This window comes from Hemiscyllium ocellatum, chromosome 9, assembly GCF_020745735.1.
Source record: "Hemiscyllium ocellatum isolate sHemOce1 chromosome 9, sHemOce1.pat.X.cur, whole genome shotgun sequence".
In the NCBI taxonomy this organism is placed as follows: domain Eukaryota; kingdom Metazoa; phylum Chordata; class Chondrichthyes; order Orectolobiformes; family Hemiscylliidae; genus Hemiscyllium; species Hemiscyllium ocellatum.
Window position 1 is genome coordinate 59,041,388 of NC_083409.1, and position 23,314 is coordinate 59,064,701.

Below are 23,314 nucleotides of genomic sequence, written 5' to 3' on the forward strand. Positions count from 1 at the left end.
ACACGAGGCCAGTTCAAGAGCTGAAGATGTTCCATATCCAAAATCGCGCTGTATTTCTTTAAATATGGGTTCAGGAAAGATAAATTAAAACAATGAGATTTTTATTGGTTGAAACTGGTTAAATGACGGGACCAGGCGGGGAAAGTGTAGTTTCGATTGGTTATTTGGAATAATCATCAGTTTACGGTGGCTAGGATTGGTTGAATGATGAGAGGCTACTCCTTGCGTTTTCTGTTTCCTGTAATTGAGATTCAGTGCGTTGCCAGGGACAGCTTTGGACAAATAAACAGAAGGATCAAGTTGTTCGTAATTTTTTGTAAGTTTTCTTTTGGAGGCAAACTTCACACTTAAGTGCGATAGTGTTTTTTGGCTAGATTGTAGAACTGGAGACTGAGTATTTAATATGAGTAGTTGATTTCACTCACTTGCCCTTAGCAACGAAAGAGGAAAAACTGTAGGCTAGGTAATTGTGTGGAAGTGTAATACGGCAGTTCCTCAGCTTCACCCTGCATTGCGTACAACTTGCAATTTATATCTATCTCTAAGCAACAAGTCATTTCTCATCTGTTGTTCTTGTTAAATTAATCTTTTTTTTACTTACCACTAGCTAAAGTCGGTGGTTCCAACATTTTGTAATCGTTAACCACAGCTCCTAAGAGAATTGTAACCTCTCAAGTTTGTACTCAATTAAACATTTTACATTATTATGTTTTTACGTTATTCTTGCTGTTTAAATTTGCAACATCCAAAATTACATAAGTAAATTTCAAATAGTTTGGCAAAGCATTTTATTTGTTTTCTACACATTTAAATGTGAGATTGTTTTGAATTCTTTGTTTCGCATTTCCTCCACCTCATTAATAATGAGGAAACCCTTTTTAGCGTAAATAGGAGAAAATCTAGAATAGTTTAGCCCCTCATTTTATCGCCAATAGTCCGTTGTTGGAACTGAAATCTTTCCCTAAACTGAACATTTCTTTTAAGCCAGCAATGCATATGATTCGGGAGGGTGGGGAGGGGGGGGGTGGAAGGGAATATTAAACTCGCCATTGATATTTTAACTAATGCATAAAGTAGCTCGTTTGTAATGGATTTATTTCTTGTTTCATTAAGGAATTTTGAATTCTTAGCAAGAATAACTGTAGAAATCAGTACATTTTTCTATACATTTATAGGATTGTCCAATCATTCACAGAACTTTGTTTTTGAAAAATTGTTTTCTTCTGTATAGAAATTAAGCTAAACATTTTTTCTCTTCCCTTAAAATTGTATTATTATTCTGATTCCTGTGTAATCTCTTTATGTGTGGCCTTGTGACTATTTTGGATTTGATGTAAATTTAGGTATTTCAAAGTTTGTGAGAAGATTTGTAGCTCGGGTGCAAAAACTCCCAGCTCGGCGAACAGAACCACAACAATTTAGGTATTTTTCTGACAATTCTTCCTTAGATACAAAGCAATGGGCCTTTGAAAGAGACAGTCAAACAAAGTTGAATTCCACTAATTGTAAATGGAAGGTACTTTCAAGGACTTGAGGGATAATTTACATTGTAGAGTGCCAACCCACTGATGTTAAATGGACCAGCAGAATCTCAAACTTATTTTCTCATCTGTGCTAAATTATTTAATCTCTGCCAGGAGAACACTCAGGTCTATAATTTGCATCAGTATTCCCTAGGATGGAGGAGAAGACATATCAGCCAAGGTTCCTGCTTCTAACTGCCATACAGTATTTCCTCCTTGAATTGTACAATTACTAAATTTGCAAAGGTAAAGGGAACTATAACTGTCACTTGGATCTTGTGTAACCAACTCTATTCATGCCAGTAACCTTGCCAGGTTTATAAAAGCCAACTAGGTGCACTCAGCAGCTGGATTGGGCAGTTATACAGCAAATTTACACCTGGTTTCTTGCCAGCATTAACAGCTGGTAACAGCGGTTTGTGAATGTAGGAACAGGAGGAGACCACTTAACCCCTTGGAGCCTTTTAAGTCATTCAGTGGGGCTATGGCTGATCTCAAAATAACTCAGTATGCCGCACGTCTGAATCTGAGATTTAAAATTAGCAGTTGACTTAGGATCAATTGCTGTTTTGCAGAAGAGAGTTGCAATCTTCTTCCACCCTTTGTATGTTCCACTTTTACACCTGAAAGACTTGTCTCTAATTTTTAGATTGTCGCTTAGTCCTATATTACCCAACTTGCAAAAATTATGTTTCCATAGCTACCCTATCTGTTCCCTTATAATCTTGACAACATTCATCAAATCATCCTTAACCTTATAAATTCCAGAAAATGCAATCCTAGAAAGTGAAATCTCTCTTCATGATTTATTGCCTGGACTCCAAGTTTGGTTGAGGTTAAACCACGGCAGAATCCTATCAAGATCAATATTTCCTGCCTGAGGTGTGGTGGACCCAGTTGCTTGTGGCATTCCAGATATACCTGAATATAAGGACCACCATTCCATTACCCTTCTTGATTATTTTCAGTAACTGTTCATGACATTTTAATGATCGATGTATCTGGTGATCTGGATCCCTGAAATTTCTGGGCACTCTTTGCTTTTTATCTTTTCACCATTTAGAAACTTTTTTGTCCTATAATTTATTTCCAAAATGTATTGCCTTCCATTTTCCTACACTGAAATCAAATAGTCACAGTTTTCCAGTTGTTATAGCTAGCAATATGTCTTTGCATTTTATGCTCCATTTTACAAAGCTTTGCTTGCAATACTTGCTGTCTTAGTGTCATTGGCAAATTGGATATGGGGCTTTATATTCCATCATCTCAAGTCATCAAGATCAGTTGAGACTCCAACACAGATCTTTGTCAGATACTAACAATCACATCCTGAACATCAAAGTATTTGTCTATTATCCTTATGCTCTGTCTCTTAGCTCTGGCCAATTTTTTTAACAAGGGCAGTATTTGCTTCCAATTCCATGAACTTCAACATTTACTGTTTCATTTGGTCTTTGTTGAAGTTTTTCACGAATCTGTCTAAATAATATCTGCAGTTATTCCCTGTCTACTAATTTATTCACCTCTTCAAAAGAAATTAAATTGGAATTTTCTGGTATACCTGGCTCTCTCCTCAACTAAGAGGTTCAAAGTGGTCACCTTTCTCCTTCACAAACTGCAAGGACCTTGGAAGGTTAAAGTTAAGGCAGTTGCAATTATTTTCGTCTATTTCCTTCAAATCCACAGTGGAAGCCATCTGGTTGGTCATTATATTGTCATTGCTTTCTTCATTACTTTTATTTTACCTGTGTTAATTTTGGTCAATTCCCTTCCCCAATTCAACCTTAAGTTTTGACGCTTTCTATTTGTTAACCTTTCTCTATCTGTAAATACTAACACAAGTTTGTTCCCAATGAAACATTTTCAAGAGATTTTTATATAGCTCGTATTAACCTTTTTTCCTAATATTTATTATAACAAAAATTAAATTGTATATTTTTAGTGATCTGTTTCTAAACATTTATTTTTCACATCTTTATAGATGGGCAAAACTTAGCATTCAATTCCAGCATAGCTTTTGGGTTTCTGAGTTGTTGCCTGCCTTAAAACAATTTTTTCAAGGATGCGTAATGGTTGATATGTCTTCTACCTCTAGGAAAACATCAGGATGTCTGACATTGCAAAAGACAAAGCTGCTCGCTTACTGAGGAAGACTGGTAGCTTTTCTTCACTCAGCAGCTATGATGTCAAAGTGAAGGAAAGCAGGCGAAAGCAAAAGGAGTGAGTGATCTGTGTAAAATATTAATTGATGCTGAATAGTGACTTTTTATTTTTCTTGCTTGCTCACAAACATTGTGAAATAGCGTATCTTCAAGCTTTGGCAGTAAGTAACTCTGAAATGTGTTACTGGAAAATGTTAAATTTTTCCAATGGTTGTTGCACACAGCTAGGTTGTGTTAAGGCCATATAATTTCTATTAAATAAACACTGCACAGCCACATATCAATCAACTCCTTTGTTACTTTTCCTTGAAGTGCGACACAAAAATTTCAATGTTACACTTGAGCATATCAGAAGGCAGAGGAAAGTAGATGAATCAAACTCCTGCGATGATACTTATGCGGTGTTAGAAGCAATTTATACAGAGTAAATCAGTTACCTTAATAATATTACTGATTTGAATAAATCAAGTTTGGTGACATAGTCACACTTGTATGTGTAATTCACATAATTGTCAATGTTTAATTTTAGTTATATTCTAATTTTTTATTTATTTTTCCTTCATGTGTGAAGGACATTGCTGACTCCACTGATATTTTTATTGCTCATACTTAATTGCCCTTGAGAAAGTGATGTTGAACTGCCTTCTTAAATTGTTGCAGTTCACTTGGCATAGGAATACCATGAGGTTGCTGGTGAGGGAGATCCGGGATTTTGATTCAGCAGCAGCGATAGCGATGATATCATTCCAAACGAAGATCCCTGTGTGGCTTGTAGGGGGTTTGCCAGTGTACCCTGCGTTTGCTATCTTTGTCTTTCCAGGTGGTAGAGGTCACAGATTTGGAAGGTGTTTTTGAAGAAGTGAGTTGTTGCAATGAATTATGTACATAGTACATGCTGATGCCACTGTGTGGCACTGCTAGGAGGCGTGAATTTTGAAGTTGATCAAACAAGCATGTTGCTTTTGTCCTCTATAGTATTGAACCTCTTGAGTGATGTTGGAGTCTCGTTCATCTTGTTAACTGGAAAGTATTCCATAACTGTCCTAATATTTGTCTTGCAGGTGCCCATCAAACATGACAGGTGGATAGGAGGGAAAATACAACTAAACATTGCAAATTGGGTATTTTTGAAGTGTTGGAGGAACAATGGTGGATGTGTAAGCAGTAGAATGGGAAATGTGGGCTGCCAGACTAACAGATCCTTGGGCCAGTGTTCAATAGGTAGAAGAAACTAGCCAGCAAGACCACTGTGTGAGATGAATGGGAACCAAAATGTAGCAGAAGAGTTAACATGAGGCAGTGGTCTTTGGTTGTATTAGCTTTGATATGTGATGGCATATAGTAGAAATATTGAGTGTTTATTATAAGTACTTATGATAAGGAACAAAAATCACATGTTTACTTTGTGTGTGATGGTTCATGATATTTATTGCTAATATTATTTAAAAATTTGTTTTAATATGAAATGAACTGTGTATAACTTTGTTTTCTAATTCATTCACGTGACATAAGAGTCACTGGCTAGGCCAACATTGGATGCTTTTGAGAAGGTGGTGGTGAACTTTCTTCTAGAAGTTATTGTGTGGGTTAAGAAAGGGAGATCTGGTTTTAATTTCATTTGGAGCTATCAGAGATGGTGGGGGTTGTTTGGAAATATGTTTACATGCACTTAAATGAGGCCTTCAATTTTAAAAAAATGTAAATAATTCAATGCTTCAGGAAATAAGGGCAAAAGAAAGGAAAAATTGACCTGTTTCCTATCAACAAGGTACCCTGTGATATTGGGATATAGCAGAGGAAACAACAAGTTTCTTTGCCAAATAAATGAACAGAACCTTGTAGCAGTTCTGAATCTCTGCATTACTAGTGCAGTGACATTCCCATTACAAAATCATCTCTCCTTAGTTTTATACTGGGAATGATTATTTAACAAAATCAGAGAGTTGGGAAAGACTACAAAGCACTGAATTACTAAGCTTGACTTGGAGTGAAAGACCTGTTCTTGCAGAATGTGTTCCAAGAGTCTGGAATAACTACTTTGAGTGTCAGTTTCAACTCTTTAGAACTTTTTCAAGTGTATTGAGTTTTCTCATTATCATCTCAACTTCATTACCTCATCCTTCAGTGCAGCACAGGAGGTACTTACTGAATCCATGAGGAGCAGTCACAAGTAGCAATACCAGTGGCAGTTACCTTTTTGGCAATTACACAGCATTCCAGCAGGAATACACCAACAGCTAACTTCCAAAGATGCCAGACACAGTTTCAGTCAGAGTTCTGTGACTGCCATTTCTGTCTCTGTGCTTGCAACCCTAAAATCTGGAGTCACAACCCACAGTTTAGGTGGCCCTGCAGCTCTGTTCAGTGCCTAATTCATACATCATCTTAATAATGCACCAGTGGAACACCTATGATGCCAAGAAATGAAGAAAGTAACATTAGTCTTGAGCAGTAGCAAAAAGTTGACAATTGAAGACATTGTGTCACAGAGGTAGTGTCCCTGACTCTGAGGAAGCAGGTTCAGTTTCAAGTTCCACGTGTTCCAGAGGCGTGTTAACATACATCTGAACACCGAAATTAAAAATATATAAAACTGACAATTGGAAAATGACAGCCTGTTTTACACTTTGATCTCAATCACAATGAACGTCAAGTTGTTGGACTAATTGTAACGCGCAGCATCTCTTGAGTTTTGGGTTTTAGTAAATAATGAAGCTCTCAGTGATACTCAGGTACCTGAGCAGTACTCCAGTCATTTCAAACAACATTTCTGCAGCAGAAAGTTAATATTCACCTGGAGCTGGGTGGATCTCTCCATTCAACGGAGTCAGCGCATTCTCTTGGCTCTTAACAGCTAGCTCCTTGACTGGATTTTTATGACCTGGTTTACTGGTAGTTAGATGAAAGAGGTCACAATGGAGAGATGACAACAATTTATTTGTACCTGAAATCCTGTCCCTTCGCACTTGATATAATTCTGGCATGTAATACATAATGCAATGAAAATGCATGAACAGGTTAAGATTTTGTTATATTTCAAAGTCAGCCAAGACAAATTCTGCAGATTATAATCAATTATCCTCACTTCTCCACACCTGGCTTCCCCTCTAATTGAGCTGTTTTAAGGAGAAGCTGTAAGCCTTTTATTTACTAAAGTGCCTTTAACAGAAGGTAGCAGCCCCTCATTACTCTGGTAGCTTGCAATTTTGTTTTATTGCAAACATACTTAGAACATTACCATGCTAACTGGGAAGCAGATGTAAACAGAAGTAAATTTAAAATGAATGTCAGGAAAAAATATCCTCCAGAATAATAAATATTTACCAAGAAAAGTTGTAGAAGCAAAGTACAAGAAGATGTGGTGATGAGAGAGTTAATGAACTGAAATTATGAGCTTGGAAGTAGTAAATTGACTTTACACATTCTGACTTTTTTTACTCCTTATGATCTTCATAATTGTGAATATAACAAAGAGTATTTGTATTGTGATATCGTTGCCATTTCCTGAGGATATCCAAACTGTTTCTCAAATATGCTCAACTAGATTAAACTAATGCCAAATTTGATGCAGTGACTTTGATACAAATATGTTCTGCCTACATCACAGTTAACAATCAGAAGTTAAATTGGAACATTGTGTAACTGTGGAACATTTAAGTCCTAAAGTAAATTAGAACATTAACTCAATGAAAATTGAGTGAAAAAGGTGATAATATGAGCCAAAATTTCTCTGTCTTCCTGAGTTAGCCAAGGAACAATATTACTTACTGTGCATGTCTCCTCTCCCTCCACACACACCACCGCCCCATCCCTGCCCCGAAACACACAAAACAAAACTTTGACCATTTGTGTATGAGACCATCCACAAATATTGGGTCAACATCTACATTTACGCTGATTTATGCACCGTTACCTGTCAGTCCTTGCCTGTCTGTATTTGACTGTACCTAACCTTGCAATTGTCTTTTTCAACATTTGGGAAGACTACAGCTATTACCTTTGGCTCCATCACAAATTCTGTCATGGAGTCATACTACGTGGAAACACCCCCTTCAGTCTAACTCATCCATGCCGACTGGACGATCCAATCTGACCTACTCTCATTTGCCCCAAATTCCTTTTTTCAACTGTTCCTAAACTTATCTTCATTCAGATACCTTTCAAATGTTCTAATTGTACCCACCACCTCCTCTGGCAGCTCGTTCCATACAAGCACCACCGCCTGCATGAAATAGTTACCTCTCAGGTCCTTTTTCAATCTTTCCCCTCTCCCTTTAAATCTATGCCCTCTAGTTTTGGACTGCAACCTTATAGAGTTTTAAAATCATGAGATGTGTGGATATGGAAAATGACCTTGGCTATTTACCCTATCCATGCCTCTCATGATTTTATAAAGTTTTATAAGGATTTTGAGTGATTTTAATATCACAAGTATTTTACAGTGAAATACAATAAAATAATGAAAAGCTTTCATTTGTCACCATAATCCAGCATTATTTTGAGAGTTTAAAAATAAGAGAAAATGAAATGATATAGCTTAAGGAGAAGTCCATCCATGCATGTGTTTTGAGTAGGCTCAGAATCGCCATCACCTCACCAGACCCAGCTAACATTGAAGTTGCTGTTCCTCAAGCGCCATCTTGCACTGCCGGGTGCACCTCACTGATGTCACCTCAGGGCTCACTCTCCCCGTGCTGGTATTACGCTCTTTTCCAAGTTGTCACCCCTCAGCCTCTGTTTCAGGGAAAAAGCCCCAGCCTATTCAGCCTTCCCCAATAACTCCAGTCCTAGCAACATCTTTGTAAATCCTTTCTGCACTCTCTGTTTAACAACATTCTTCCTGTAGAAGACAACCAGAGTTGTATACAGGCCAGACCAATGTCCTGTACAACCACAAAATGACGTCCCAGTTCCAATGCGCAATACTCTGACCAATGAAGGTAAGCGTGTCAAATGCCTTTTTCATCACACTGTCTACCTGCGACTCAGCCTTCAAGGAACTCTGACTCTGCACCCCTCGGTCTCTTTGTTCATCAACACTCTTCAGGGCCCTACCATTAACTGCATAAGTCCTGCCCTGATTTGCCTTACCAAAATTCAACAGTTCACATTTATCTAAATTAAACTCCATCTGCCACTCCTCAGCCCATTGTCCCATCCAATCAAGGTTGCATTGTTCTCTGAAATAATCCCCTCCACTACCCCACCTCTTTTGGTGTCATCTGCAAACCTATCAACCATGTCTCCTATGTTCACATTCAAACATAAATGATGAAAAGCAGTGTACCCAGCGCCGATCCTGTTAGCACACCACTAGTCACAGATCTCCAGTCCAAAATGCAACTCTCTCCCACCTTCAAGCCAATTTTGTATCCAATTGGCTAGCAGCCCTTGGATCCCATGTAGTCTAACCTTACGAACCAGTCCACCATGCGGAACCTTGTTGGGCACTTTGCTGAAGACTATATCGACAACATCTACTAGTCTGCCTTTGTCAATCTTCTTTGTTTATCTTCAAAAAAACTTAATCAAATTAGTCAGACATTATTACCCACACACAGTCACGTTCATTATCCCTAATCAGTTCTTGCTTTTCCAAATTTAACTTAATCCAAATTTAACTTGTAGACTATTTGTTCCTTCCCACTCATTGTCTTTTTTTTAATAGTTCCATGAGTACTGTGTCCTACATGGATGATCCAGGTCATCACGATGATATTCCACGGCCAACACAACAAATGGAAAACACATATCAGTTATGTGAGTTGAGGCATTTCAAGTTCTTGAGCTTTTCATAACTTAATGATACAAACATCAAAAATTAACAAATATTTGAAAGGTTTTGATGAAAACCTGACTTTTTAATGTGTGTTTGTTTAATTAGATTTCATAATTTGAACTCTGACTTCATAACTTAATAGGAGCAAGCTATTAATTAGATATTGTGGAGAAAATTGACTGATAACTATTCCAAAGAATAATTCTGTCACTACTTCAGTCATTCCAATTCATAACTGTTTCAAGTTTAGTGCATTTGTTCTTCAGTCCTGTAGAAGTTAATAAACCTAGTGTAATCACAAACATTTCTTTTGCAATGAATTGCAGAGAAATATTCTCTGCAGTTTAAATGTGGCAATAGTGTTGTGTTCTTGGAGAGTGTGATTGGGTTATGGAAATGTATTCGTACAGTTGCCTTCTTTCTCCTATCAAGTTCTTGTCTGAGTCACTTCAATTTATTTGAGTTGTCTTCAGCTGCACCTAGTTATTGTATATACAGTTTTAAAATAGCTTAAAATGCTATATTATTAAGATTTTTAAACAGAATTGTGAGATGCTAACATTTGGTTAGAAACAACATGGAGAGTCAATTTAAAGTAATAACTCTGCACAGGCAGAGGATCCTGGATATGTGTGTGTAAAATCATTAAAAGTGACAGAAGAAAAAGGTTAATAGAGCATACATGATTTATTAACAGTTGTGCACTGCACAATACCGACAACATTTTACTAAAATTATATGAGGCTAGTTAGACCTAAGTTGGAATATTGTGTGCAGTTTTAATGCCACACTTCAATGCACTCACATCCTTCCTGGAGAGACCTCAGAAGAAATTCCCAGGAATGAGAAACTTCAGTCATGAAGATAGTGCAAATATTTCCAAACTATTTTCTTTGGATAAGAGAAGATAAAAAGAAGTTTGAAAATCGTCAATGTCATTCAGGGATTGGGTAGAGGGAAAGTGTTCCCAATCTTAAGCAGATCAAGGAAAAAGTGGGTACAGCTTTGAAGTCATTTGCCAAGGAGGAAATGGAATGGAAGAGAAACCTTTTACTTAAAACGAGTAGTTAGAGTCTGGGTGGAATCATGTTCAATTGTTTCATCCAAGAGGGTGTTAGTTGATAGTGTTCTCTTTTTCAGTTCAATGTGCAGAGATGTGGGAGGGGGGAAATGCAGGAGATCAGCATCAAGCCATAATATTCATTCAGAGAGCCATTGTAGATATAACAGGCTGGCTGCTGCTTCAGACTAACAATTCTGTGTTATAGATAGGAAAGGAGGTTATTAGCTGTCAGGAAGGATATTGGTACAAATCTTCTGATCTGTGGTGGAATCCCTCTTTCCAACACAGAACAGAGAACAAACTGCCCACTTTCTTTTGGTCAGTTTCTTGGGTGAGGGACCAGGCATCTTCTGTGCTGAACAGCATGGATGAAATCAAGATTGCTTGCAGCCAGCAGCAGAGAGGATTGGCACTGAACCAGTGCCTGGGTTTTCAGCTGTAAATATCCTAATCTGAGGTGTACATGTCCTTGAGCCATTCTGGCATTTGCCCTATTCATTCCTATCTTGATCTTTTATACCTCTATGAAGTCCTTCTACCATCTTGTACGGTCTAAAGATAAAAGTCCTAGCTTATCCAATCTCTCCATATAACTCAGACCATTGAGCTTTGGCAACATCCTTGTAAATTTCTTCTGCATTCTTTCCAGTTTAATAACATCCTATAGCAAGGTCACCAAAACTGAACACAATACTCCAAGTGCAGCCTCACCAACTTCCTGTATAACTGCAACATAGCTTCCCAGTATTTATACTCTGTGCCCTGACTGATTAAAGCCTTCCTCACTGCCCTGTTGACCTGTGACTCCAAGGACCCTCTTTTCCACTAAACTTCTTAAGGCCCTACCATTCATGATAAAATTCCGACCTTGATTTGACTTTCCAAACACAAGACCTCATACTTATCTATATTAAACTCCATTTGACATTTCTCAGCCCAATTCCCCAGATGATCAAGTTCCTGCTGCAATTTCTGATAACCTTCCTCCCTGTCCACAATACCGTCAATTTTAGTGTCATCAGCAAACCTATTAATCGTGCCTTTTTCATTCTCATCCAAATCGTTGATATAGATAAAAAAACAGTCGTGGGCCTAGCACTGACACCTGAGGCACTCCATTCGTCACAGGCCTCCAGGCCAACAAGCATCCTTCCACTATTGCCCTCTGCTTCCTGCCACCAAGCCAATTTTGTATCCAATTTGCCAGCTTGCCCTGCATTCCATGCAATCTAACCTTCCAGAACAGCCTGCCATGTGGAACCTTATCAAAGGTCATGCTGAAATTCATATAGACTACATCTGTCAGCCTGTCCTCATCAATGTTTCTGGTCACTTCATCAAAGAACTCTAATAATTTTGTGAGGCATGATCTTCTATGCACAAAACCGTGCTGACTACTCGTAATCAAACCCTGGATCTCCAAATGCATGTACAGTGGAACCTCGATTATCCGAACGAGATGGGCAGGCAGTATTTTGTCCAGATAGTTGATTATTCGAATAACTGATTCAATGCCTTGCTCTAGGACTTGGAGTTTTCTGAACTTTCCTTGTTTTCTCGCTCTGCCTGCCTTGCTCCCTCTCTCTGTTTCAGGGATTGTTTCTGAGCAGACACACAATTATGTGTAAGGGACCTGCAGCATTGCTGTAGCCTCTCCCCACCACTGTCTCACTTCAATGGGATTGACGCTTGCTATATCCACTCTCCGTTCAGGAGACTAGGCATCAACACATCGCTGTGCTCCGACCCCGACCACTGCCCGCTGTGCACCCCTGTGTGGGGAAAGAGGAGACGGCGGGAGAACAGTCTTTTGGAGATGGTGCCTTGGGCTCCCATTGATGTCCAAGATTGTTCTCGGCAACATTTCAGTGAGCCGAATCCATTTTAAATCTCTGTAAACAAAAGACACGATTAGTGTTGGTAACACCTCTTTATGTAATGTTTCTATTGGGACCTTGAGATCTTCTTCGGATAATTTGAAATTTGGATAATTGAGGTTCCTCTGTATATCTTATCTACCCCAGAATCTTGTCAAGTAACTTACCCTCCACTGATGTTAGGCTTACTGATCCATCGTTCCCAGGTTTTTTCACAGCCCTTCTTGAATAATGGGGCAATATTCACTATCCTCCAGTCTTCTGGGACCTCACCCGTGGCTAACGATAATGTAAAAATATCAGCCAGGATGCCCGCTATTTTTCTTTCGCCTCTTGCAGTGTTCTTGGCTATATCTGGTCATAACCAAGAGCTTTTTACACCTTCATACATTCTAATACATCCAACACCTTCTCTATTGTGAAATGGACTGTCCCCAAGATATTATCACTAACTTCCCCAAGTTCCCAAATCATCTTGTCTTTCTCCATGATAAACACAGAGGAGAAATATTCATTGAGAACCTCGCCCATCTCTTGTGGTTCTACACATATCTATCCACTTTGGTCCTTGAGGGGCCCTATTCTCTCTCTAGTTACTCTTTTTTTCCTTAAAGTACCTTTCTGGATTCACCCTAACCTTCTCAACCAAGGCTATCTTGTGCCTCCTTTTCGTCCTCCTGATTTCCTTCTTGGGTAACCTCCTGAATTCCCAGTATACCTCCAAAGATCCCCTTGATCCCAGCTGCCTGTACCTGAGCAACACCTCCTTTTTTTCTGGTCAAAGCCTCAGCATCTCTTCTCTTCCACAGTTCCCTGTACCTGCCAACCTTGCCCTTCACCCCCACAGGAACATATGGACCTTCAACTCTCACTATCTCACTTTGAAAGGCCTCCCACTTATTAGAGGTCCCTTTGCCTGCAAACAAACTATTCCAATCAACTCCTGCAAGCTCCTGTTTAATCCATCATGTCTAAGGTTTACCAGGATTCTGCCTAGATTAGAGGGTATGAGCTATAAGGAGAGTCTTGGAAAAACTCAGGTTGGTTTCTCTGGATCAGCAGAGGCTGACAGGAGACTTGATACAAGTCTATAAAATTATAAGATGAACAGATCAGGTTTACGGTCAGAATGTTTCGCCCAGAGTTGAATCGAAGGGATATGCATTTAAGGTGAGGTCGGGTGTGGTGGGGGTTTTCAAAGGAGATTTGAGGCACAAATGTTTTAGAGTGGTAGCAGTCTGGATATGGACTGGGGATTGTGGTGGAGGCAGATACAAAAGGGGCATTTAAGAGACTTTTAGATAAACACCATGAATTTGCAAGGAATGGAGGGATATGGACCAAGGGCAGGCTAATTTGGTATCATGTTCAACACAACATTGTGAGCTGAAGGACCCATTCCTGTGCTGTACAGTTCAATGTACTATGTTCTCAGTTTAGTTGTAACAATTCTAGAAACCTGGAATCATCCAATGCCCTTGGCATTCATTGTTGCTAAGAATGTAACTGTAAGGTATACAGGCTTGATTTGGGCTTCAAATTTTATATGGAAATTTCAGTAGTGTTGTTGTCATTGCTATTTTCCACAGAGGTAGGATACTTTGAGCATATTTTTGTTTTTCAGACTTTTCTTCATCTTTATACCTTTTATATTTACGTACGTGATGTTGATTACCAGCCCTAGCTTCTAAATTATTTTAAAGAAGTTATACCTGCTTCCAGATCCAACCAAGTATTTCCCAGGGGCCACTGTGAACAATATTCTCAAAGACGTCCTGCCAAGCTATTTACAGGAGGAGAAGTATGAGCCTGAACTCTGCAGGCAAATGACAAAGACCATTTCAGAAGTAAGTTGAATGTAAAAATACGTTTCTCTACCTAATCCTTCTCCCTCGCTATACTCCACATTCCATCTTTGCTAAATGTTGGGAAAACAGACCATCACTCTGAAGAAGTGAGGAAAAGTGAGGACTGCAGATGCTGGAGATCAGAGTTGAAGAGTGTAGCGCTAGAAAAGCACAGCCAGACAGGCAGCATCTGAGAAGCCGGAGAATCAACATTTTGGGCATAAGTTCATTCCTGATGAAGACCTTATACCCAAAATGTTGATTCTTCTGCTCCTCGGAAACTACCTGACTGGCATCACTCTGAAGCACAATGTTATGCAGATCATCCAGGAGGCTGAGAGAGTAATTGAGAGGATGTACAGGGAAGTGGTCACTCCCCAGAAACAGGATAAGGACAACTGAGTTACTGTCAGGGGGAGGAAAGGGAACCAACAGATAGGGCAGGGATCCCTTGTGGCCGTTCCCCTCAGCAATAAGTATATCATTTTGGATACTGCTGGTGGGTCGGCGTACTAGTGGAAAGCCATAGTTGTCAGGTTTCTGGCACTGTGGCTCAGAAGGGAAGAGCGGATGAACAGAAAAACACTAGTGGTAGGGGACTCAATAGTTAGACGGATTGACAGGAGATTTTGTGGTCAGGAACGGGACTCCCGCAAGTATGTTGCCTCCCTGGTGCCAGGATCCAGGATGTCGCTGATTGGGTTTATAAGATTCTGAAGGGGGAGGGTGAGCAGCCAGAAATCATGGTACATATTGACGCCGATGATATAACCAGGAAAGGGATTGAGGATCTGAAAAGTGACTACAGAGGGCTAGGTTGGAAGCTGAAGAGCAGGACGAGTAGAGTAGTGATCTTGGATTTGCTACCGGTGCCACGAGACAGTGAGGTGAGGAACAGTCAGCGAGTGCACCTTAACACGTGGCTGCAAGGCTGGTGCAGGAGGGAGGGCTTCAGATACCGAGACCATTGGGGTGCCTTCTGGGGAAAGTGGGACCTGTGCATGAAGGACAGGTTGCATCTGAACTGGAGGGGCACAAATGGGAGATTTGCTCGTGTGATTTGGGAGGGTATAAACTAGTTTGGCGGGGGGAGGGAATCAGAGCCACATGTTTGAGAGGAGGATAGTTGTAGATGGGGCAGTGACAGGATGTAGTGAATCTATCAGGAAGGTTTCTCATGTGATGAAACAAAGGGATCAGTTAAAGTGTGGCTGCTTTAACGCAAGGAGTGTTAGCAATAAGAGTGACAAACTTAGAGGATGGATCAGTACTCGGAGCCATGTTGTAATGGGAGAAACTGAGGACTGCAGATGCTGGAGATCAGAGCTGAAAATGTGTTGCTGGAAAAGCGCAGCAGGTCAGGCAGCATCCAAGGAGCAGGAGAATCGACATTTCGGGCAAGAAGGGCTCATGCCTGAAACGTCGATTCTCCTGCTCCTTGGATGCTGCCTGACCTGCTGCGCTTTTCCAGCAACACATTTTCAGCTACGATGTTATGGTCATAAGAGACGTGGGTTTCACAGGGGCAGGAATGGTTGCTTGATGTTACAGGGTTTAAAATGTTTAAGAAGAACAGGGTGGAAAAAGAGGAGGGGATGTAGCATTGCTAATCAGAGAGTGCATCACAGCTACAGAACCAAAGGTTATTGAGAAAGGTTTGTCTACTGAGTCAGTATGGGAGGAAGTTAGAAACAGCAAGGGAGCAGCCACCTCACTGGGGGGTTTTCTACAGTAGTAGGAAGACTGAAAAACTCATAAACTAACAGATTTTGGAAAAATGTAGATGTTGTTATGGGTGACTTCAACTTTACCAATATCGACTGGAACCTCTTTAGTGCAGATGGTTTGGATGGAGCTGTTTTTGTCAGGTGTGTTCAGGGGGGTTTCCTTACTCAGTTTGTAGACAGGCCGATGAGGGGGGGAAGTCATTTTGGATTTGGTGCTCGGCAATGAGCCAGGATAGGTGTCAGATCTTGTGGTGGGAGAACGCTTTGGTGACAGTGACCACAACTGCCTCACATTTACCATAGCCTTGGAGAGGGAAAGGAGCAGATCCCCAATTAAATATCTTCCCTTGGTAAAAGAAATTGTAACGCTATCGGACGGGAGTTGAGAAATACACATTGAGAACAATTGTTCCACAAAAAGGGCACAGAAGACATGTGTAGACTGTTTTAAGGAGCAGTTATTGCAAGTGATGCACACATTTGTTCCTCTGAGACAGGTAAGAAGGGATAAGATTAAGGAGCCTTGGAGGACAAGAACAGAGGAGCTTCTTGTCAAAAGGAAGAAAGCAGCTTACGTGGAGGAAACAAGGATCTAACACAGCTTTAGAGGATTACAGGCTTGCTAGAAAGGAGCTCCGAAATGGACTGAGGAGAGCCAGGAGGGGGCACAAAAAAGGCTTGGCAGGAAAGATTAGGGAGAACAAAGGCATTTTACTCATACGTGAGGAATAAGAAAATAATCAGGGAGAAGGTAGGGCAGATCAGTGGTAGTGTGGAGTCTGAGCAGATAGGAGAAGTCCTAAATGAGTTTTTTTGCTTTGATTTTCACTAAGGAAAGAAACCTTGTTGTGAATGAGAACTTTGAGGAGCTGGGATACAGGCTTGACCAGATTAAGATTGATGAGTTGATGTGCTGGAAATTTTGGCAAACGTAATGATTGATAACTTTGATGCTTTGATCTTCACTTGCTCATTCTCCACAGGAGTCATATTGGAGGATTGGAAGGAGATAAAATGTTGTTCCTCTTTTCAAGAAAAGTTATGGGGAAATCCCTGGCAATTATAGACCAGCGAGTCTTACATCTGTCGTCAGCAGGGTTTTGGAAAGAATTCTGAGGGATAGGATTCATGATTATTTAGAAAAGCAGAGCATGATTAAAGGCAGTCAGCATGGCTTTGTGACGGGTAGGTCCTGCCTAACTAATCTTATTGTTCCTTTGAAGAGGTGACCAGACAGGGCGACAAAGGTTCAGCAGTGAATGTGGTGTATATGGACTTCAGCAAGACATTTGATAAGGTTCCCCATGGTATGCTCATTCATTAAGTCAGGGGCGGAGGGTATGAGATACAGGGAGATTTGGCTATCTGGATTCAGAATTGGTTGGCTGACAAAAGACAGAGTAGTTGTAGATGGAAAGTAGTTTGCCTGGAGGTTAGTATTGAGTGGTGTCCCACAGGGCTCTGTTCTTGGGCCTTTTTGCTCTTTATAGTTTTATAAATGACTTGGATGAGGATGTTGAGGGGTGGGTTAGTAAATTTGCAGATGACACAAAGGTTGGAGATGTCGTCGATAGTATAGAGAGCAATTTCAGGCTGTAGCGTGACATAGACAGGAAGCAAAGCTAGAATGAGAAATGACAGATGGATAAATGCAAAGTGATGCATTTTGGAATGTGTAACTCGAATGCTGAATATAGCATTAAAGACAGGATTCTTGGCAGTGTAGAGGAACAGAGGGACCTTGGTGTTCAAGTACATAGATCCCTCAAGTTTGCCACCCAAGTGGATAGGGTTGTTAAGAAAGCCTTTGGTCTCGACTAGAGTGATGCTGGAAAAGCACAGCAGGTCAGGCAGCATCCGAGGAGCCCCGTACCTGCTCTGGGAGGACCAGTTCCACCACAAAACACACCAGATGGCCTCCTTTAAAGACCGCAATTTCCCTTCCCACGAGGTTGAAGATGCCCTCCAACGCATCTCATCCACATCCCGCTCGTCCGCCCTCAAACACCACCCCTACAACCTTAACAAGGACAGAACCCCACGGTCCTCACTTTCCACCCTACCAACTTTCGCATTAACCACATCATCTAAGCAGACCCCACCGACAGGGATATATTTCCCTCCCCACCTCTTTCTACTTTCCGCAAAGACCGTTCCCTCCGTGACTATCTGGTCAGGTCCACGCGCCCCAACAACCCACCTGGCACCTTCTGCCACCACAGGAATTGCAAAACTTGCGTCCACACCCCCTCCCTCACCACCATCCAAGGCCCCAAAGGAGCCTTCCACACCTATCAAAGATTCACCTGCACATCCACCGATGTCATTTATTGTATCTGTTGCTCCCAATGCAGTCTCCTCTACACTGGGGAGACTGGCCGCCTTCTTGCAGAGTGCTTTAGGGAACATTTCTGTGACACCCACACCAGTCAACTCCACCGCCCTGTGGCCCAACATTTCAACTTCCCCTCCCACTCTGCCGAGGACATGCAGGTCCTGGGCCTCCTCCACCGCCGCTCCCTCACCATGCGACGCCTGGAGGAAGAATGCATCATCTTCCGCCTTGGAACACTTCAACCCCAGGGCATCAATGTGGACTTCACCAGTTTCTTAATTTCCCCTCCCCCACCTTACCCCAATCCCAAAATTCCAGTTCAGCACCATTCTCATGACCTGTCCTACCTGCCAATCTTTCTTCCCACTGATCCGCTCCACCTTCCTCTCTGACCTATCACCTTCATCCCACCCTCATTCACCTATTGTAGTCTTTGCTACCTTCTCCCCAGCCCCACCCACCCCTCCTATTTATCTCTCCATCCTGGAGGCTCCCCGCCTCCATTCTTGATGAAGGGCTTTTGCCCGAAACCTCGATTTTCCTGCTCCTCGGATGCTGCCTGACCTGCTGTGCTTTTTCAGCTCCACTCTAGCCTAGACTCTGCTTTCCAGCATCTGCAATCCTTACTTTTGCCAAGAAAGTTTATGGTGTTTCGGCTTTCATTAACAGGGGGATTGAGTTTAAGAGCCGCGAAGTTTTGCTACAGCTCTCCAAGTCCCTGGTGAGACCATATTTGGAATATTGTGTCCAGTTCTGGTCACCCAACTATAGGAAAGATACAGAGGCTTTGGAGAGAGTGCAAAGAAGGTTTACCAGGAGGCTGCCTGAACTGGACAGCTTGTCTTACGAAGACAGGTTGACTAAGCTTGGACTTTCTCTCTGGAGAGAAGGAGGAAGAGAGGTGACCTGATCAAGGTATACGAGGTAATGAGAGGCATGGGTAGAGTCAATGGCCAGAGACTTATCCCCAGGGCAGGATTGACTGGCACGAGGGGTCATAGTTTTAAGATATTTGGAGGAAGATATAGAAGAGACGTCAGAGGTAGGTTCTTTACGCAGAGAGTTGTGAATGCATGGAATGCATTGCCAGTGGTGGAGGTGGAAGCAGAGTCATTAGAGACATTTAAGTGACTGCTGGATATGTACATGGACAGCATTGAATTGAGGGATGTGTAGGTTAGGTTATTTTATTTTACATTAAGATTAATCCTCAGCACAACATTGTGGACCAAAGGGCCTGTTCTGTGCTGTACTTTTCTATGTTCTATATTCTATTATATCAAATAAAAGTTGTATTCTCTTGCTAATGAAAGTAATGGAAGTAGGTGTCCAACTAACGGAATACAATCTTGATAATTGCAACTCGAGTTACCAGAATGAAGGTGATCGAATGGGTAATGTAGCAAATAACAAAGATGGTTCCAGATTTCAGATCTGCGACAGAGGACAAAAGAAGGATTTTCTTTTGCACGCAATGTTGTGCTGTGACTGTGCCGGCAGAGTGCACTGATAATCAAGCACCACTATTCACCAATGCACCATTGGTATAAATTTGCTGATTGAAGCACCAAAGTGTTTAATTACTTTTTTTTATTACTATTCCAAATAAAATTCACCATGAATTTTTTAATGAACTCAAAATAATCTGTTTATCTGTCATAGAAAGAAAGTTATTCTTAAAGCAGCTGACCAACACCTACACTGTGGTTGTGATTTGAAGTGACACTGCGTTATTTCCATACACAGACAAATTCGTACAATCTTAAAAATCTGTTGGCTTCTCAGGAATTTCTGCTGAGAACAGGATTTCAGGAGGAATGACTCAATCCATCAGAATTCCTAAGTCCAAAAAGATTTAAGCAGCCCATAGCATAGAAGCCCATAGTCCTTCGAAGCCAGGGTTTTCTAGTAAATAAGGGAGCAAGCCCCATCTCTTATCTCCTTGAAAGATTTGGTTGGTTATTTTCTCCAAAGCCGTGTGAGTTCGAACAAAGAGCACATAAACCATCATACACATTGATAGGAAATGAAGTCAGATTAATTACTTGGTGAAAATCCCGTTTCACTCCAGGGACTATGGAAAGTGATTAAAATCCTCCAGTCTTCCCCAGGTAAGTTCTTAAATATGTCACCCTGACAATGGATAAGCATAAAATTAGAAAGTCAGAATTGTGGGCTGAGAAGTGACTGATGGAGTTTAATGCAGATAAATGTGAGGTGCTGCATTTTGGGAAAACAAATCTTAGCAGGACTTATACACTTAATGGTAAGGTCCTAGGGAGTGTTGCTGAACAAAGAGACCTTGGAGTGCAGGTGCATAGCTCCTTGAAAGTGGAGTCGCAGGTAGATAGGATAGTGAAGAGGGCGTTTTGTATGCTCTCCTTTATTGGTCAGAGTATTGAGTACAGGAGTTGGGAGGTCATGTTGCGGCTGTACAGGACATTGGTTAGGCCACTGTTGGAATATTGCATGCAATTCTGGTCTCCTTCCTATCGGAGAGATGTTGTGAAACTTGAAAGGGTTCAGGAAAGATTTATAAGGATGTTGCCAGCGTTGGAGGATCTGAGCGACAGGGAGAGGCTGAACAGGCTGGGGCTGTTTTCCCTGGAGCATCGGAGGCTGAGGGGTGACCTTATAGAGGTTTATAAAATTATGAGGGGCATGGATAGGATAAATAGTCAGTCTTTTCCCTGGGGTCAGGGAGTCCAGAACTAGAGGGCATAGTTTTAGGGTGAGAGGGGAAAGATATAAAAGAGACCTAAGGGGCAACCTTTTCACGCACAGGGTAGTACGTGTATGGAATGAGCTGCCAGAGGATGTGGTGGAGGCTGGTACTACTGCAATATTTAAGAGGCATTTGGATGGGTTGTTCTGAAACATTAAAACTGAGGAAACTAGATCTTTTAATTAAGAACCTCTAACTCACTGAGACTTCTGGCCAACCCAAATCCAAAAAACTGCTTTGAAAACTGAACACATTTTGTCATCTCAGTCAATTGTAGCACAATAGCTGAGTTAACTTATTTTGAAATGATCTAGATGAACATACTAAATGAAGTAGCACACTAATTCCCAAAAATAAATGATTTAACTCCGCTGGTAAATCAATGATGAATTCTCTAAAAGTAAGTTCCAGAAAATGGATATGCACATTCCCAAAAACCATTCAGCTTTTTCTTGGACTAACCAGTCCTTTTAATTTTTGAGAAATATCTTTTAAGGCAAATAGACTAAAAAATGTCATAAACCTCCCCTCTTCCCACTTTCAATGGTAGAGACAACTGAAATCTTCTAGTCCTGCACTTAAAGATCAAACTAGAAAAACCTGGAAAACATACGTGACACACAATGAAAGAGATAATGGAAAAGGCCACATTTTTTGAAAATCCTCAATGTAATAATGGAATAGGAACTTTTAGGCATTGGTGTTCTGTATACCTTGCAATAAGCTAAACATCTATTGTTGATAAGGGATTATTGCATGTAAAGAGTAGTAGAATCTATATTGAATAAATACTTGTTATTTTTAGGTCATAAAAGCTCGAGTAAAGGATCTCATGATTCCACGATACAAGATAATTGTTTTAATCCATATTGGACAGCTGAATGAACAGAGTATACGCATTGGCAGCCGTTGTCTTTGGAATTCCAATACAGACACGTTTTCTTCTTTCTCTTTCTGTAACCAGTCTCTGTTTGCTGTTGCTAATGTTTTCGCTGTGTACTTTGAGTGAAATGTGCCTGGACAATACAATGAAAAATTGCAATGATCCTGACTATAAAACTTCCACTCCAAGAAATCATATGTATGTTATTTGATATCAGTGACATTCAACATATGCTGGAGACCACACTGCAGTCTGACTGTCCCCATTTATAAGTGTCAGCAGACTTCCAACAATCTTGTCCTCCTGTGGGATATTAAGCAACTGGGATTTTGACTTGTTCTCTTTGTCTTGCCTTCTTGTGCTAGCAAGAAAATGATATTTGAATGTCGAGCTTTCCAAGCTTCTGTATAAGCAACTGAACAAGCATAGATGGTAATGAAAATAAAGAAACCTCTTACATTTTCGCTATAGCACCTTCACAGCAGACCAAAGTACTTTCCAGCCAATTAGTTCTGCAACTAATTTGCACACAGCAGACAGGAAGCTAATTAATAGCCAAGATCATTTATTTTCTGACACTGTGCAATAAACATTGGTCAGGGCATCAGCAATAATTCACAGAAACTAGGATCACGAATAGGCCATTTGGCCCTTTGAGCATGTTCCGTCATTCATTCTGATCATGGCTGATCATTGACTTAATAGCCTGTTCCTGCTTTTCCCCCATACCCACTGATGCCTTTGCCTTGATGCTAAATCCAACCCCTCCTTGAAATCCCCTATTCTTCTTCTAAGCATGCTCTTGGTTATGTTTTGTCCACTTGCTGCAACATATTGTCCAAAATACAGTGTTTCCAATGGTATAGTGTTCCTTCGGTACTAAGTTAGTGTGTCAGCTCCATTTATTTTGGTGTGCTCAAGTCTGAGGGCCTCAAACTCTCGATGCACTTGAACAACCATTGGTCCCATTTTTGATTTATTTTGTTCTCCTCCTCTAATCTGGAATTAACTGTGGCAGTATAATTAAAATGGACAGCTCATTGTGTTAAGAATCTCAGGCACGTATTTGAGTAACGCCATACTGCTATGCTATTTATTCTGAGGGCAATTGTTTTTTTTTCAAGAAAGGCATCATTTGGAACTGTGGATCTCGAAAGACCTGGCCTGTTGGTAATAAGACCATAAGACATAGGAGTGGAAGTAAGGCCATTCGGCCCATTGAGTCCACTCCGCTATTCAATCTTTTTTTTTAAATCTGATAGTACACAACCAATATTTAATTTGTAGCAGAGCTTTGTAATCTCCATGCTAAATATATCATTATTTTGACCTAAAATTCATATTGATGTTACATTGCAATTCACAAAGATGATTAATTATTGAATTGCTTCAT

General features: G+C 40.7%; 1 protein-coding gene across 1 annotated transcript; it reads left to right on the forward strand.

Annotated features, from left to right (window-relative positions):
* The first annotated feature begins 275 nt into the window (after window positions 1-275).
* Window positions 276-22,047, forward strand: dynlt5 (dynein light chain Tctex-type family member 5). The gene is made up of 5 exons (XM_060829769.1): window positions 276-316; window positions 3,619-3,743; window positions 9,354-9,445; window positions 14,127-14,251; window positions 21,844-22,047. Exons 2-5 carry the CDS (start codon window positions 3,631-3,633, stop codon window positions 22,045-22,047), a joined length of 534 nt encoding a protein of 177 aa, XP_060685752.1. The 5' UTR covers window positions 276-316; window positions 3,619-3,630.
* Window positions 22,048-23,314: the final 1,267 nt, after the last annotated feature.